General features: G+C 41.0%; 1 protein-coding gene across 1 annotated transcript in view; it reads left to right on the top strand.

Moving 5' to 3' along the window:
• Positions 1 to 15,212, top strand: part of SMPX (small muscle protein X-linked) — a 74,504-nt gene that overhangs the window by 14,068 nt on the left and 45,224 nt on the right. The window contains exon 2 of the mRNA XM_075589351.1: positions 11,805 to 11,865. Within this exon, the coding sequence (XP_075445466.1) occupies positions 11,827 to 11,865 (39 nt within the window). The 5' untranslated portion in view covers positions 11,805 to 11,826. The remainder of the gene's footprint in view (positions 1 to 11,804; positions 11,866 to 15,212) is intronic.

The raw sequence follows: 15,212 nt of genomic DNA, 5'->3' as shown, positions 1-15,212 counted from the left end.
TTCTTGAGCAGATTTGAGATTTTCCTTAGCAAACCGACCTATCATGTCTAGGCGGTTTCTAAGGTCTATGACATACTGAAGGGTATTCTTGGAGGGGCAGGGCTCCTCCTCCCAGGATTACTTCAGTAGGTCGAGAATACCCAGAGGTTGGCGTCCATATAGGAGCTCAAACGGGGAGAAGCCTGTGGATGATTAGGGAACTTCTCGTACCGCAAACAACAGGAAAGAGAGAAGTTCATCCCAAGCTCGCTTGTCAGTATCCACAAACTTCCTAAGCATGGTTTTTAAAGTACGGTTAAACCTCTCTACCAATCCATCAGTCTGAGGATGGTAGACTGAGGTCCGGACGGATTTAACCTCCAATAACGTCAGGACATCCTGCATTAACTTCGCCATGAAATTTGTTCCCTGGTCAGTTAACATTACTTGGGGAAGTCCTACCCTAGAGAACAGCTCTAACAGCCTGTGAGCAACCTGTTTAGCAGTGGCTGATCTCAGAGGGAAGGCCTCAGGATATCTGGTGGCATAATCTACGACAACGAGTATGAACTTATGTCCCTTCGCAGAGGGTTCTAAAGGTCCTACCAGATCTACCCCAATCCTCTTGAATGGGACTGCTACCAAGGGCAGAGGAACCAAGGGAGCCGGCTTATGTCTTTTTTGGCTAGTTAACTGGCATTCAGGACATGTCTCACATAGTTTCATAATGTCACCATGTATGCCTGGCCAGTAAAACTGGGACGAGATGCGGTCCGTGGTCTTACCTCTGCCCAAATGACCACCCCATGGGAGAGTATGGGCTAGGGTAAACACAGTTTTAATCAAACCTTTAGGGACTAGCATCTGTCGAATGACCTCCCCTGTTTGTGTAAACCTTATTCACACGATATTTCATTCAATAGTTCATAATGTGGAAACACTCTTACACCGTGTTCATCCATTATCTTGTCGTTGACCCGTACCACCTTCTCATATTGTCTAGCCAGAGCTGGGTCTTCCTCCTGCCTCTGACAGAAGTCAGGAAGATCCAGGTCTCCCAAAATTCCCGTATCTATCTGTTCTCCACCCTGGTCATCTCCTGCCATGACTTGCAGTCTTTTGGGCTGACAACATTACCCAGAGTCCCAGCCTTTCTTAACCAGTCCTCTTTTTCCGAACGTCTCTGTTTATGTGTCTTTGGTACACGGTGTCTATGGGGAAAGATCTCTGGGGAAAAAGGGAACAAGTCCCTGGGCTTCTCTGGAACCGGGGGAGTAGGCCCTGTAGGAGTAGGGGCCAAAAATGTTCCGAAGTGGGGCCAGTCTCGGCCAAGTAGAACCTGAGCAGGTACCCACGGAGAAACTCCTACTAGCAGGCTAGCCTCCTGATCATTGATGCGGAGGAGGATGGTCGCCGTCGGGTATTTCTTGGTATCACCATGGATACATTCGATATTCCATGGAGCGTTATAAGATAGTCGGTGGTTGGTAATGAGGTCCTCGAGGATCAGGGTTTTTCCAGATCCCGAGTCCACCAGGGCTGTTACAGTTTTCCCCCCCAGAGATGCCGGGACCAACCACGGATCGTGGTCCCTTCGGAGAGAAGCAGTGGCAGTGGCTCTGCCATAGGAACATTCCATATCATCATCTCCGGAGTCCGCAACCTCGATCGTCAGCGGAAGCTCTCACCGGGGTTCGGCGTTTGGCCCTCTCCACTGTGGGACGGGGTCCTCCCTTCTGTTTGGTGGTGGAAACCTCTCCATCGGATGGGAGCCGGGAGTCCAGGCTCTCGGGGGATATCGTCCTCCCTGTGGTGATCCAATTGTCTCAGGTCCGGGACGGGCGCCTCTGCAGGAGTTTGTACCAGGACCCCTCCAAGATGGGAAAGGGTTTTCCGACCGGGATGACTGGACCTCCCGAGCTGGCAGGTTGTAGACCCCTCGATTGTCTGCTCTCCTGCCTCTGGCATCACCGGAAGCAACTGGTGTTTGCACGGACCGATCCCAGCTATCCTGTTGGGTGTCGTCACCAAGGAAGTTTTCCACCAAGCGGACAGCTGAATTCAGAGAAAATGCACGTGTCTTTTTACCCAGGAGGGGGGAAGTATTTGTATTAACTGCTCAAGCACAAACTGTTCAAGGATCTCTGCCTTGGTATGCTTCTCCGGTTGTACCCACCTGGTACATAAGTCAACTAAGGGGTGGGCTACGACCCGGGGTCTGTCTCTGTTTGTATATTTGACTGTCCGGAACCACAGTCGGTAGGTCTCTGGAGTGAGGCCTAGGCGATCCAGAATAGCAGCCTTTAGTTGCAGGTAGTCCATGGCCTCGTCTGCCGGAAGAGCCTGGTAGGCTGCCTGAGCTTCTCCTATGAGGAGTGGAGCCAGAGTCATTACCCAGTGATCAACTGTCCAGCCGTGGGCCGTGGCTACCCTTTCAAAAGTGAGGAGAAATGCCTCTGGGTCTTCGGTTGGCTTCATTTTAGACAGCACTACCAGTGGGTTATTTGGAATTTCCGGTCTGACTGGGGCTGGGCCTGTGGCCAGCATTTGGAGGAGATTTTCTGTTTGCAGGGCCTGGTTTTCTGCTTGCTGTTTAATCAGCCATTCTGTTTGCTGGGCCTGCCTCTCCTCTCGCAGGGCCTATTGCTCAGCTTCTGCTAGCTGGAGCTGTTTTTTTTTTTTTTTTAATTTTACTGTGTGGCCCTTCGGATACAGGGGCCATCTTTACCCCACTTCTGACACCACCTGTGGTAGGATGGCCTGTAGCCGAAGTCAAGGAATAGTCCACACGGGTAGTTTCATGTTAATGAAAACGTTGAGTGGCTTTATTTTCTCCACAGCATAACATAACATGTGGGCACACTGTCCCTTTAATCACCAAAACATGACAAAACAAAACCTGCTCCACATTGGGAGAACTGACTAACACTCCAGGCCTATCTATCTATCAGGCTGGCTGGCTAAACCATTTACCAAACTGTAAATGTATATTAAGCAGTCAAGAAAACAAATTAACAATTCTTACTTTGGTTGAAAGAGTTAAATGGGAATCAATCTGGCTTCAGCTCACATAGAAGAGTTCTGTGGTCTGAGGCAGCCAGCTACTACCAGTAACAACATCCTTACATGCCCTGCAGGTTATCAGGTGTCTGCTTACATCCTGATTACCCAGCTTCTCCTCCGGAGTTAACCGGAGGTTAACTCGATGAAGCACTCAGACGTATGTCTCCCAGGCATAACTGATAGGGGTTGACTTCACCCTGTCACATTATGAAAGAAGTTACTTGAAGCACATACTACATTATAACTAGTGGTGTACCGAGTACCCGGAATTACACAGTACCCGGCGTTACCCGGCACATTTCCAGCTACCCGGACATTACCCGGACCCGGCAACTGAGAAGTGGGCTCGGCGCCGGGTAATCCCCGGCGTCGGGTAATGTCAGGGCAGCTGGAAATAATCTTATTACTTACCTTTCCAAAGACATCTAGGACCAGCAGCACCAGTCCTGTGGCGGTGGCAGCATCGGAGGTGTCTTCAGCCGGCGGGGAGCTGCAGGATTCACTTCCACTGTACCGGAGCAGGTAAACAGTGTGTGTGAGCCGCCGGGGAACCACGTGACCGGAGCAGGAGATGGAGCGTTCCTATTGGACAGACGGCTGTCCATCGCCACAGACTGCTGCTGGTCTTAGATGTCGCCGCCACCCTGCAGGTAAGTGCCAAACCAGGAAACCCTGTACCCGACCGGGTAGAACCTTTAATTTTGGCCGGGTACCCATTACCCGTTTTTTTTTTATAAATGAGGACCCGGTCAAACACTAATTATAACTGTTTGAACCACTGTCAATTGTTAACGTTTTGCAGCTAATACAAATCAAGAATGCTTACAGTACAAGGCAGCTCTCAAAACATCCTCCCAAACCTATTACCCTTTTTGAAGTGAAACTTCTTTAGTGGCGTGAATGCAGTTGATTGGAGACGGAAGTCAGTGGGGATCACTCCTTGCAGATGAGACCGTCAGTGTTGCCAGAGGAATATAGGGAGCGCCTTATTTTCCCTGAGTTAGTGATGGGACAAAATGAGAAATGTAAAACCTATTACTGGTATCAATTGGAAACACTATATTTAATACCATTGGAGTTTCCCTTTTAAATTAATCATAATAAAAAATGGCATTTAATCTGTTGTCTGGGACCTAGAAGATGGCCGCTGTATGCTGAATACATGGGGTCTCCTCTCCGAGCTCCGTGGCCCAAGGTGGCAGTCACCAAAGCTCAAGGCTGAGTGGAGCAAGGTGTGCCCACACACACGGAGACCTACCTGAACCCTTGCAAATGTATGTTTGATTGTTCTTGAGGACACCGCTACAGGCGCTGTGTAACAGGCAAGGTGTTTCCTGTGTTCCACTGTTCTTCTGTATTATTTACCTGTTGCTTGTTAAAAAAAATAATTTTTTTTTAAAAGGGAGCACTGAAACCAGACATTAAAAGAACACTTAATAAGCTTCAGTGGTATATACAATCTGCAATTCCGATGGTAAACACTGTCAAATTCATAAGCATTATTAGTGATCCCTTGGTTCATACTGTAATTATAAACAGTTATTTAATGGCAAATGAGATAAAAGAAAAAGAAAAAAAAAGTGAGGGTTTTTTCTTCCTGCCATATAGTATACAGATATAGTGCCATGCCCCCACTGCATAGCTAAACGCCAAAAATAAGGGGGGTGGGGGAAATTGTTAATTGACTGTCAGGCATATACACACAGCTATACTGACAGGACATGGTCTTTGACATGGCCAGATCAAGACATGTTTTATGCTGTTGGCAACCCTCCCTAGCCCTGATTGGACATGCCGGTGATGTATATAACAGAACTGTCTTTTTAAAAAAATTTATTTTTATGTATTAGTTCTTTAACATTATATTATTTATAACATCGCTTCTTAGTTACTATTGGAGGTGAATTGTTGCAGTGATAACCACTACTTCCTCTGATTGCTTGGACTTGAGCCAAGCCATAAGTTTTCTCACGATACCTTTTCTTGCCGTACCCGCTGCAGCGGGCGTCAGCTTTCCGGCCGTGTGCGTGATCTTCCTCCCACATAAATGTTCTCCTTTTTCATTACTTTTTTTGTCCCTCATTTTTAACAAAGTAATACTACTTGGGATACTGAGTTTTCCTAGTTTTTTGCTTTCCTCTTTTCCAGTTTGGGTAAAGCCCATAATGTACCCCTTCTCTCTTTTTCCCTTAATACAGGCTATGAAAACATTAATAAAAAAAATAAAAAACAGAAATGGTGATAAAAGCGCTAAGAACTGAACAATACTTGTTGGTGTGAAATATAAACACTTGAATACCTTAAAATAATAAGGCAAGGCTGCTGAAAGATACTGACCCAAAAACAAAGTCAGTCATAAATACCAAAAACAAAATACAAACCGGCGCCTAAAATTGTCCAATGATAGTCTATTTGGAAATCCAATTGGACCGGGACACACAGATCCACTTCCAGTCTTGTGCTTCCAAAGTTGTGACCACGACCAGATGAAGCGTGATATGTGGAATCAAGCAGAAAGATATATCATAGTGCAATCTGATAACAAGAGGGACATACAGTACAAACACTAAACAAACAACAGATAAAACATAGTGCAACCTGCTACTATGGGGACATACAGTACAAAAACTAGACAAACAGAGACAAATACAGCCTGTATTTGTCTCTGTTGTTTGTCTAGTGTTTGTACTGTATGTCCCCATAGTAGCAGGTTGCACTATGTTTTATCTGTTGTTTGTTTAGTGTTTGTACTGTATGTCCCTCTTGTTATCAGATTGCACTATTATATATCTTTCTGCTTGATTCCACATATAACGCTTCATCCGGTCGTGGTCACAACTTTGGAAGCACAAGACTGGAAGTGAAGCTGTGTGTCCCGGTCCAATTGGATCCCCAAATAGACTATTATTGGACAATTGTAGGCGCCGGTTTGTATTTTGTTTATGAAAACATTAATGCACATCATCTCATGGGACACGTATACAATGTATCTTTTATAATTCTCATATCACAGTAATTTCATGTTCAAAATAATTTCTCAATGTAAAAGGGCTGAACTCTCCTTTGAAAAAAAGGCTATGACATAATTTAGGAAGGCACGAGGGGATGTGGCCTGTCTACAAGAAACTCATTTTCAAAAACAAGTCTCCCAAATGTTATTAGTTTCTTGTAGACAGGCCACATCCCGTCCCCATCTTTTCTTGGAAAGAGTGGAAGGGTCACTAAATTGGACAGAAAAAAATTCTATACCAAAGGTACAAAAGTAAACAAACTTCTGGCAAACAAGCTCAGGAAAAAAATAAAAATAACAATAGAACAACATAAATTAGAAACCAAAACAATGACATAGCATACAATCCGTGTAAAGTTAAAAACTTTTTTTGCGGAATTCTACTCTAAACTATATAACTTAAATAACAATCTTAATGATAATCCCGCACGACCGGGTCTTATCGATGTATTCTTGAGTAATATTTATATTCCAAAAGCCAATGAAATGGAACAAATAAAATGAGGTGCCCTTATAAACGTTGGAGGAAACGTCCGTTATAAAATATTATACAACTACTAAGTCAAATGACCCAGATGACTTCTCCAATAAATATTATAAGACTTTGTGGACATTCTGTTCCTGCACCTTGTTCTAGTGTTTAATAGATGTATGTCTCTTGCAAAGCTCCCCTTCTGAGATGTTGCAAGCAGCCATAGTCACTCTCCCAAAAGAGGGAAAGATTACAGACCTACTGTATATCTTTGTTTAACATAGACATACAATTATATGCTAAGATTCTGGCAACCAGGTTGGGGGAAATTATTCCTTCACTGATTCACCCTGACCAGGTGGGGTTTGTACCTAGACGGCAAACAGTAAACAGAAGAAATATTAACCTTGTACACTTTGCACTGTCCAATAAAGTCCCAGATGTCGAGAAGGCCTTTGACAGATGAAACTAGAAATAAAGTTTTAAAATCCTAAAAGATTTTCCTTGCTCCCTCTTCTACTGGGACAGATGGGCAATTAAGGCTAGCTTGACACAATGTCCCTTCCCACTTTAACCATTACTCTTTGACCTGCACTTTCCAGCTTGATGTAATAGTACGAACCTTAAAACATGACAAGGACCTGGAATCATGAGATTAGCACACCTATTTGAGTCAGGTGTGCTAAAATAATTTTCAGATATACAAATAATATATGGTCACTCTGATTTAGATTCTATCGATTTCGCCAATTAGGACACTCACACTTTCAACCTGCCAGTTGGAAATTAGTCAAGACTGTCTGTTTTGAGAAATGAGGTCTGGATTCTTCCTATACAAACCGCAGCATCTCCTCCAGTACATGTACCTGCAAACACAAAACTTTCATACTGTATGTGTTTAATTTGGAGAGAGAGTTGGTTATGAGTTTGTCACTGGAGAAATGGATCTCCACCGACACCGCAAAGCTTGATATGCACAAACAAAGAAAAATGGGTATAAAGTTCTTTTTCATTGGTACATAGTCCCAGATAGACGCCATCAAATGTTTTCAGATTTCCACCAACATATGTTGGAGAGGATGCGTGGAGGTTTACCCAACGTTCAATATTTGGTGGGTTTGCCCCCAAATTTTTAAAACTTCGTCTCAGAGTTTTGATATTATTAAAGAATTAACTGGTTTTGTAATACCAAAGGACCCGTTCACTGCACTACTGAATAAACAAGCCCATGGAATTCCCTAACAGTCCGAAATATTGACTTCACATGTATTATTGGCTATTAGATGTACTATTGCGTAATACTGAAAGCAGGAAGAGTCTCCTCCCATTGCTACGATCCAGCATAAACTGAGGAAAAGGTTTTAGTGGTATAAGCGCTCAAGCGTGGATCCATAAAATTTATAGAAGTATTCAAAATTGCACGTAAACAGAGGTACAGGGTATGAGGCTAGTGGTATACATGTAGAGTTAACCAATATGACTCTCAGATGGTATGAGGTCCTAAAAAGAGACAAAGTAACCCTGAAGGATAAGACTGCGACGGCTGAAACACACTCCTCAAAACCTCATTAGGATAGTCTCAGGACCACTATTATAACCTTGGTTGAAATTAAATAAATACAGTATACTCACATTTATGTTGTACCTCTGTCCTGTGCCTCTAGTTAGGCGTGCTGTTAGTAGTTGAATCAAAGTAGATAAAATTGGAGATATAGCACACAGCCAAAAGAGTGGGGCAAAGCATAATATAAAAAAATATTTCTTTAATGAGTCCATTGAAAAATGGAGGTGTAACAGACCACCTACGCATTTCGTGCGCGTTGTACTTTATCAACTTTGATATTATTGATAAAGTGCAACGCGCACGAAACGCGTAGGAGGTCAGTTACACCTCCATTTTTTAATGGACTCATTAAAGAAATAATTTTTATATTATCCTTTGACCCACTCTCTTGGCTGTGTGCTATATCTCCAATTTTTCTAAACTGAGGGAAGTTGATTTTATGGAGCAACCCACAAGCAAGCTAAATGGAACTTTTGGCAATATAGGTTGAACATGTCTTTTTCAACCTCATCTACTATGTAACTACAGTATGTTGTAGGGTGTGACAACCATAAGAGAACTCCCAATATGCCCTGGACTGATTTATTGGGGATTTCTCACTCCTTTCTCTGTGGCAATCTCCCCCTTATTCCATTGAATGAACCACTTATATTATTGTATTCTATATTGACTCTGTTCTTGCTTTTACTTACTCTTTAGGGCTGATGTGCTTAAAATGAATAATAACTGTGTGTATTGGAAGTGCATCTGTATTCTTGAGATATGTGGGTTATTGTGACGGGAGAAGTAAAATATAATAATAAATACACACACACACATATATATATATACATATACACACACTCTGGGGGTTATGCACTAAGCAGTGATAAGTGGGTTTTCTGGGTGCTATGCACAAAGCAGTGATAAGTGCTTTTAAGTGAGATAACTGCCTTTATAGCGTGATACTGCCTGCTGTGAGATTCACAAAGCAGTGATAACAGTGCAGTATCGTGCTATAATGGCTACTTAAAAGCACTTATCACTGCTTTGTGAATCTCACAGAAGGCAGTATCACGCTATAAAGGCATTTATCTCACTTAAAAGACTTATCACTGCTTTGTGAATCTCGCAGCAGGCAGTATCACGCTATAATGGCTTTTTATCTCACTTAAAAGCACTTATCACTGCTTAGTGCATAACCATATATATAAATAAATCTATTCACAGCTGGCACACACATAGACATTAGGAAATCCAGATGCTTGTCCCATAAAAGATCATAAAAGATGTATATTACCAGATGATGGTCCAGTAAGGAGAGACAGCACACACGGGTAGAAATGCAAAAGTGTATTAAAACACAAAAAGGTTTTTGTGTTTTAATACACTTTTACATTTCTACCCATGTGTGCTGTCTCTCCTTACTGGACCATCATCTGGTAATATACATATATACATCATATATATATATATATATATATATATATATATATATATATATATATATATATATATATATATATATACATACATATACACACACTATATATATGTGTATATAGTGCAGAATAAATGAGTTCTCCAGTATTCGGTGATACCTTTTTTATTGGACTCACAATTTATGTCATAGGACAAGCTTTCGAGAGTTATTCTCTCTTCTTCAGGTCAAGCAACTGGACTAACACGGCTATTTTCTGCTTTATGTGTATATATATATATATATATATATATATATATATATATATATATATATATTTATATGTGTGTGTGTGTGTGTGTGTGTGTGTGTATGTCCCCAATAGAAATGTGTAATGTAATTTCTCAATAACGTCACAGCTACCATTGTCCGCCGTATTGTGTAGATCTACAATACAGTAACCTAAGCTCTGGGTTCCTGAGGTTTTAGGGTTTGCATCAATTGGACAAGTGTTTCTTTTTATGAGGACCCTAAAAAAGACAATGTATGTTCATCAAGTGAACCCTTTACTTGTAGCCTACCAGCTACAGAGGGAAAGCCATGACAAGGGAGAGGAAATCATTTATCTCTTGTAACATGCAATTGCCATGGGCTGTTTTTAAAAAAATTTTTTTTTAGTTTTAAATAAAAATGTTTTAACCTTCAACAAACTCATCTCAAATAGAAATTATAAAAAAAGAAAAAAGAAGTACTGTTTATTTGGTATATATATACAAATACTGTTTTACTTTATTTGAAACAAAGGCTACAGGTACATCAGAGCTAAAGATACGTGGACCCCGTTACTTACATTTAGACATTTCCTTACAGTAATTCTTGTCCGGGAAAAGCAATATGGCCACTGGGGTCAGCCTAATACAACCAATAGAAAAAATATTGTTTCTCCCAGACAAGTCATCATGGACCCTAGGATTTGAGAACAAGCATTGCTGCTTTAAATGTTTTAACATCACATTCAACACTCTCATCCCGTTGACTTTCTTTTGCATTGTCAATCTGACTTTAAAAGTTTAAGGCCATATATTTACTAAGCTAGGCTAATGCACAAGACACCGTCCAGTATAGTCTAATACATATGGTCCTTTACGGTGTGTCTTACGGCATAACTTGGTAAATATATCCTACTCTTGTATTGGTTGGTAAGGTGTCTCCCAGCATTTAAGTTGTTTTATTGAGTAGCACTTCTTAGTAAATATTGCCATCAATGTCAGATGGTCTATTTTTTTGTTTGTTATTGACACTTTTCAATTAAGTATTTCAAGTTCTGTGCAATTATTCTTTCCATCCTTTATGTTGTACCATTATGCTTACAATTATTACATTTCCCATATGGAAATAATGCTTATCCATTTCCTCATTAGTAAATAATGTTTTATAAATGCTTGTAATAATGTATTCTAAGGACAAATATACATTTTTTAAGGAGCACTTTGCTTGTGTGTATCCTTCCCTAAAGACCGATCTCTCTTTTACTGATGTCTGATGTCTCCCAAAAGTGGAAACATTTGCACATTCAGCACCAGAATAATGATAGCACTGTGTGATGTCTCATTGACTGCAACTGTTTGGCAACCTACTGCATGGTGGAATTAACGCAAGGGTGTTTTACCCTTATTTATACGATTAAGAAATTGACATTACATTATTTCCCTAATAGCAGGAGAAATATAAATTGAACAGAAACTGGTGAGGTCTTTCAAAATGTGATGAAAGAGAGATGGCTCTACTGTAAATATGAGGGGGAAGAGGGAGCGGGTGGGGACACCTGGGTTATATACTAATTTAGTTATGAAAATTATTTAAATGAGCATATTCCCAGATATCTCAGATATCTTGCCTTTAGTGCACATACGTCTCTCCACGTGTGGTATAAAGGTTTGTTTGTGGGTGGTCTCTCACTCTCTTTTGTAAGGTTTGTTGTAGCTAACTCTGGTGGAGAAAGGCGAACTTGCATGCTGTAGCATGGTTTTTAAAAAAGATACACAAACTTCTCTGTGATAAGAGAAAGTGGTCCCTGACAGCTTCTTTGCATTTCTATGATCCCTCACGTATTTGGCCCTGTAGTATACATGCGTGGAATCATTTCTGATAGTGAATTATTAAACAAGGAAGCTCAGGTGTTCCAGCTTTTCCATACAATTGGAGGGAGTAGCGAAACAAACTCTGAAACTGAGACTGAAAGTGTATCCTTGCTGATGAAATGAATGAACATTAAATAGAAGCATATAACCGGATTTTTTTTTTACTCTGTTTGCAGGAATAAGATCCTCTCCATTAAAATGTCTAAACAGCCTGCGTCAAATGTCAGATCTATCCAGGTAAGCTATATTTATTGGAAGACACGTATTTACAAGGGGATCTCTCTATATACAGTACATGTTCGCAACAGTTGTTAGACATGTTGTATTCTTTCTGCAGTGATCTGAGGATTAGTTACAGATTGTGCTTGTGCTCATGGCAAATGTTATTTTACAGCAATTGTGTATAACACATAGTGAAAAGAACAGAGCATGTGTTTTATCCAAGCTGATCATCTCACCCGTCTTTTATTGCAAAGTTCAAAGCTGTAGTAGCCACATTGATTCTGGAGAAATGTAGATTCCTTGGGTGAGGTTCACTAAAGGTCGCTATAGCGGTATTAAAATGTGTCATTAAGAAATGATTACTATTATCCTTTGTTTGTAAAGTGCCAACATATTCCAGAGCGCAGTACAGTGAGTGATATCAATTACATAAACTGAATGACATACAGAGAAGCGCGAACAGATACAGAAGGTAATAAGGACCCGGCTCCTGAGACCTTACAATCTATTCACAAAAACAAATTCATAAATAGGTAAGGATATTCATCTGAACTGCAGAAACAATGCATTAACAGCGTTAAACAGCGCTAGTGTTTCAAACAACCTATAACTCATAGAAATCTGCATTAATCAGCGCTAGCGAAGTAATTGTAGGGTTGGAGATAAAACACTTTTCTACCATAGTGTTATGTATTAGGATGCGTTTCAAAACCTTATGGCTGAAAATTACTTAACTCCTTTGATGAATGCAGAAAGAGAAAAAGAACCCAGAGATAGAGCACTCAGATATTGAAATGTAATGGTAGCTACTATTAAAAATATAGTTTTAATGGTGAATAATTCAAATAAATGGGGTATAGAACATGAACACGACGAATACTAATGGTGAGGAACCAAAATACATAAATCACGAGTGTGATAAACATAGGTAAATAATCTTTTTAGGGTTCAAATCTCCTTCTAAGTATATTCAACTAATAAACATGTTGGAGGGGGTATAGTGCTACAAAAGGCACCAGATGGTGACTCCAGACCAGAGTACCTGTACTTTGGTATATTTAAAAGAGTAATTGGTATGATTTAAGTTAATAGTCACTTAAGTCATTGTTTAGTGTTTACCAATATTAAAAAGTGGAAGGGGGAGTCTCAAATCCCCATACCACTCATGCGCAGTCAGTTTGGAATGGCTCACTGAGTGTCTGATCAGGACACAACAGTGTGAGCCATAAACGCATATAATAAAGAATAAATTAGCCAGATGAATGAGAATATATTACAGCTAATAAGGGGCTGATCATTGATCAGCAAACTCTTCTATTATAGGAGTGCGGTGGTCCAACACGACAGACCCAACAGTGGGGGAGAAAGGCAATTATTTAATAAAAAGCATTTTCTCACCCCATGTTTTCTCCAACTGTTCAAAATAAAGACCTCAAAAGTCACAGTTACTGTTTGACTTGCTGACAAGTTTTCTTTTTAAAATACTGTACCTAAACCAGGAGCTTCTCTTGGACCAGATTTGCTCAATATTGGAGCCTTCATGGATCGCGAGATACAAACCACTGATTAACTCCTTTTACCCAGACATGTCTAATTCTTTGCACCTTCGAAATGTGGCTAGTCTGCTTTTAGCCAAATGTATAGTTTGTACATGATTTGCCTAAATCAAAGAGAGAATGTCCTTTGGTAGGGCCAGCAGGGGATATGCAGCAGCCCTTCCTCCGGGCACCCAAGTACTCACTTCACCCCCTTTCACATACCTCTAAAATCACTGTTCACCACTTACAGTTCATCACCATCCTTCCTCACACTACCCTACCGCTATTTTCCCCTCCATCATCTCTTTCCCCATTTTGCTCTCCCAGCAACTATTTTACTAAGCAGTGCTGTATCATAAAACATATTGATGCGCTTATTAACACCTTACAGTCCATTTATTTGAATAGCTGTATGGTGTCACTTGGCACCAGAAAGTATATTATGAAATAGCAATGCTTTGTTAATATGGCCATATATCTGGAATTGTAACAAGAGCAACGCCTACATGTATTTTGTAAAATATATTTTATTATTCGATTTGAAAGCTAATATGTTAAACTAATATGTAATGTTATCATGCTGGTCTCATAAAAAAAATGGTCTCAACTTGCAACTAATCTAACTAAAATGTGAACCTGCCATTACATTGCCTTTGCTTTCATTGAGGATAAGCAAAAGTACCACAGCACTATATGTTGCTATGTTACCAGCTGCTAATTGGCATTGTGAAGAATGCCAAAGGGATCATTATGTTGCCATATAATTGCTTTTGTCATTGCAGCGAAGAAGAAAACAATAATGCTGCTTATAAACATCTAGAGCTTCACTGTTTTCGTGACCTGCAGTACTGCAGTGCATAGCAAATCGTCCGTGAGTGTTAATAGTTTGATATTAAAGTAGTCATATCCCTAAATTAACTATATCTTTTTTTTCTGATCTATATTGAACTGGGGGGTTCCGAGGACCACCCTGTTCGAAATAATCACAGGGTTCATCATGGCAACATTTCCCTCACTGACAATAACACTGTTGGCAGCCATTCCCCCCACCTTAGGATAGGGTTCACATTCAGCCTGGTTACAAGAATTCAGCAAAAGTTAAAATACCAATATCCTACAGTTGTGTGGATGCTTTAAATCCCGAGATACATTTATAACCATCAACTTATAATGTCATTTATACAGTATATGGAACGGTGTTTCCCCCACCCTCTGGGAGATTCTGCCATTACATGGTGTATGGTGCTGGCTACCTGTTGGCTCACAGGATGCCGATTTGTCTACCGGTGGTAGTGGGGACTTCTAGACAGGCGTCTGAGGTACATTGTGGGTCTTTATCTCTTCTGGTACAGCACCTCCATCTGCTGCAGGCTCCAGGGATATGGAGGCAATCCCTGCAGGAGAACTTACTTCCACTCCCCCAGATAGATTGCACACCAAGGCAGGAGTATATTTGAAAGCAGGTACATTTTATTGAATCTCTGCACAGCATACTCTGGATACAGAATATATTTCTGGGGCTTCACCCTCAGGATGTTCCCTGGACATCCTCTACAGGCCAAGGGCACCAAAGGCAGTCGTTGCTCTTCCCTAGTAGAGCCAGGGGTACGGTATCACTCCTCACTCCCCCTAACGGGAGGGGACAGTAGGTGCCAATGCCAGATATACCTCTGTGTGAGTACCTGTCTCTTTCAATGGGGAAGAGACAACTGACTAAATGTAGTAGTGCAGCCCCTTACGTACAAAAGGAGGAAGGTACAAAGACTGAGCCCAGGATTGGGCAGAACACCGGCCTTGTCCCACCTCCTACCCTGTCACTAAAGA

Source organism: Ascaphus truei, chromosome 3 (assembly GCF_040206685.1).
Source record: "Ascaphus truei isolate aAscTru1 chromosome 3, aAscTru1.hap1, whole genome shotgun sequence".
NCBI classification, from domain to species: domain Eukaryota; kingdom Metazoa; phylum Chordata; class Amphibia; order Anura; family Ascaphidae; genus Ascaphus; species Ascaphus truei.
Note: the sequence above shows the minus strand (reverse complement) of the source record. Positions and strands in the feature narration are given on the sequence as shown.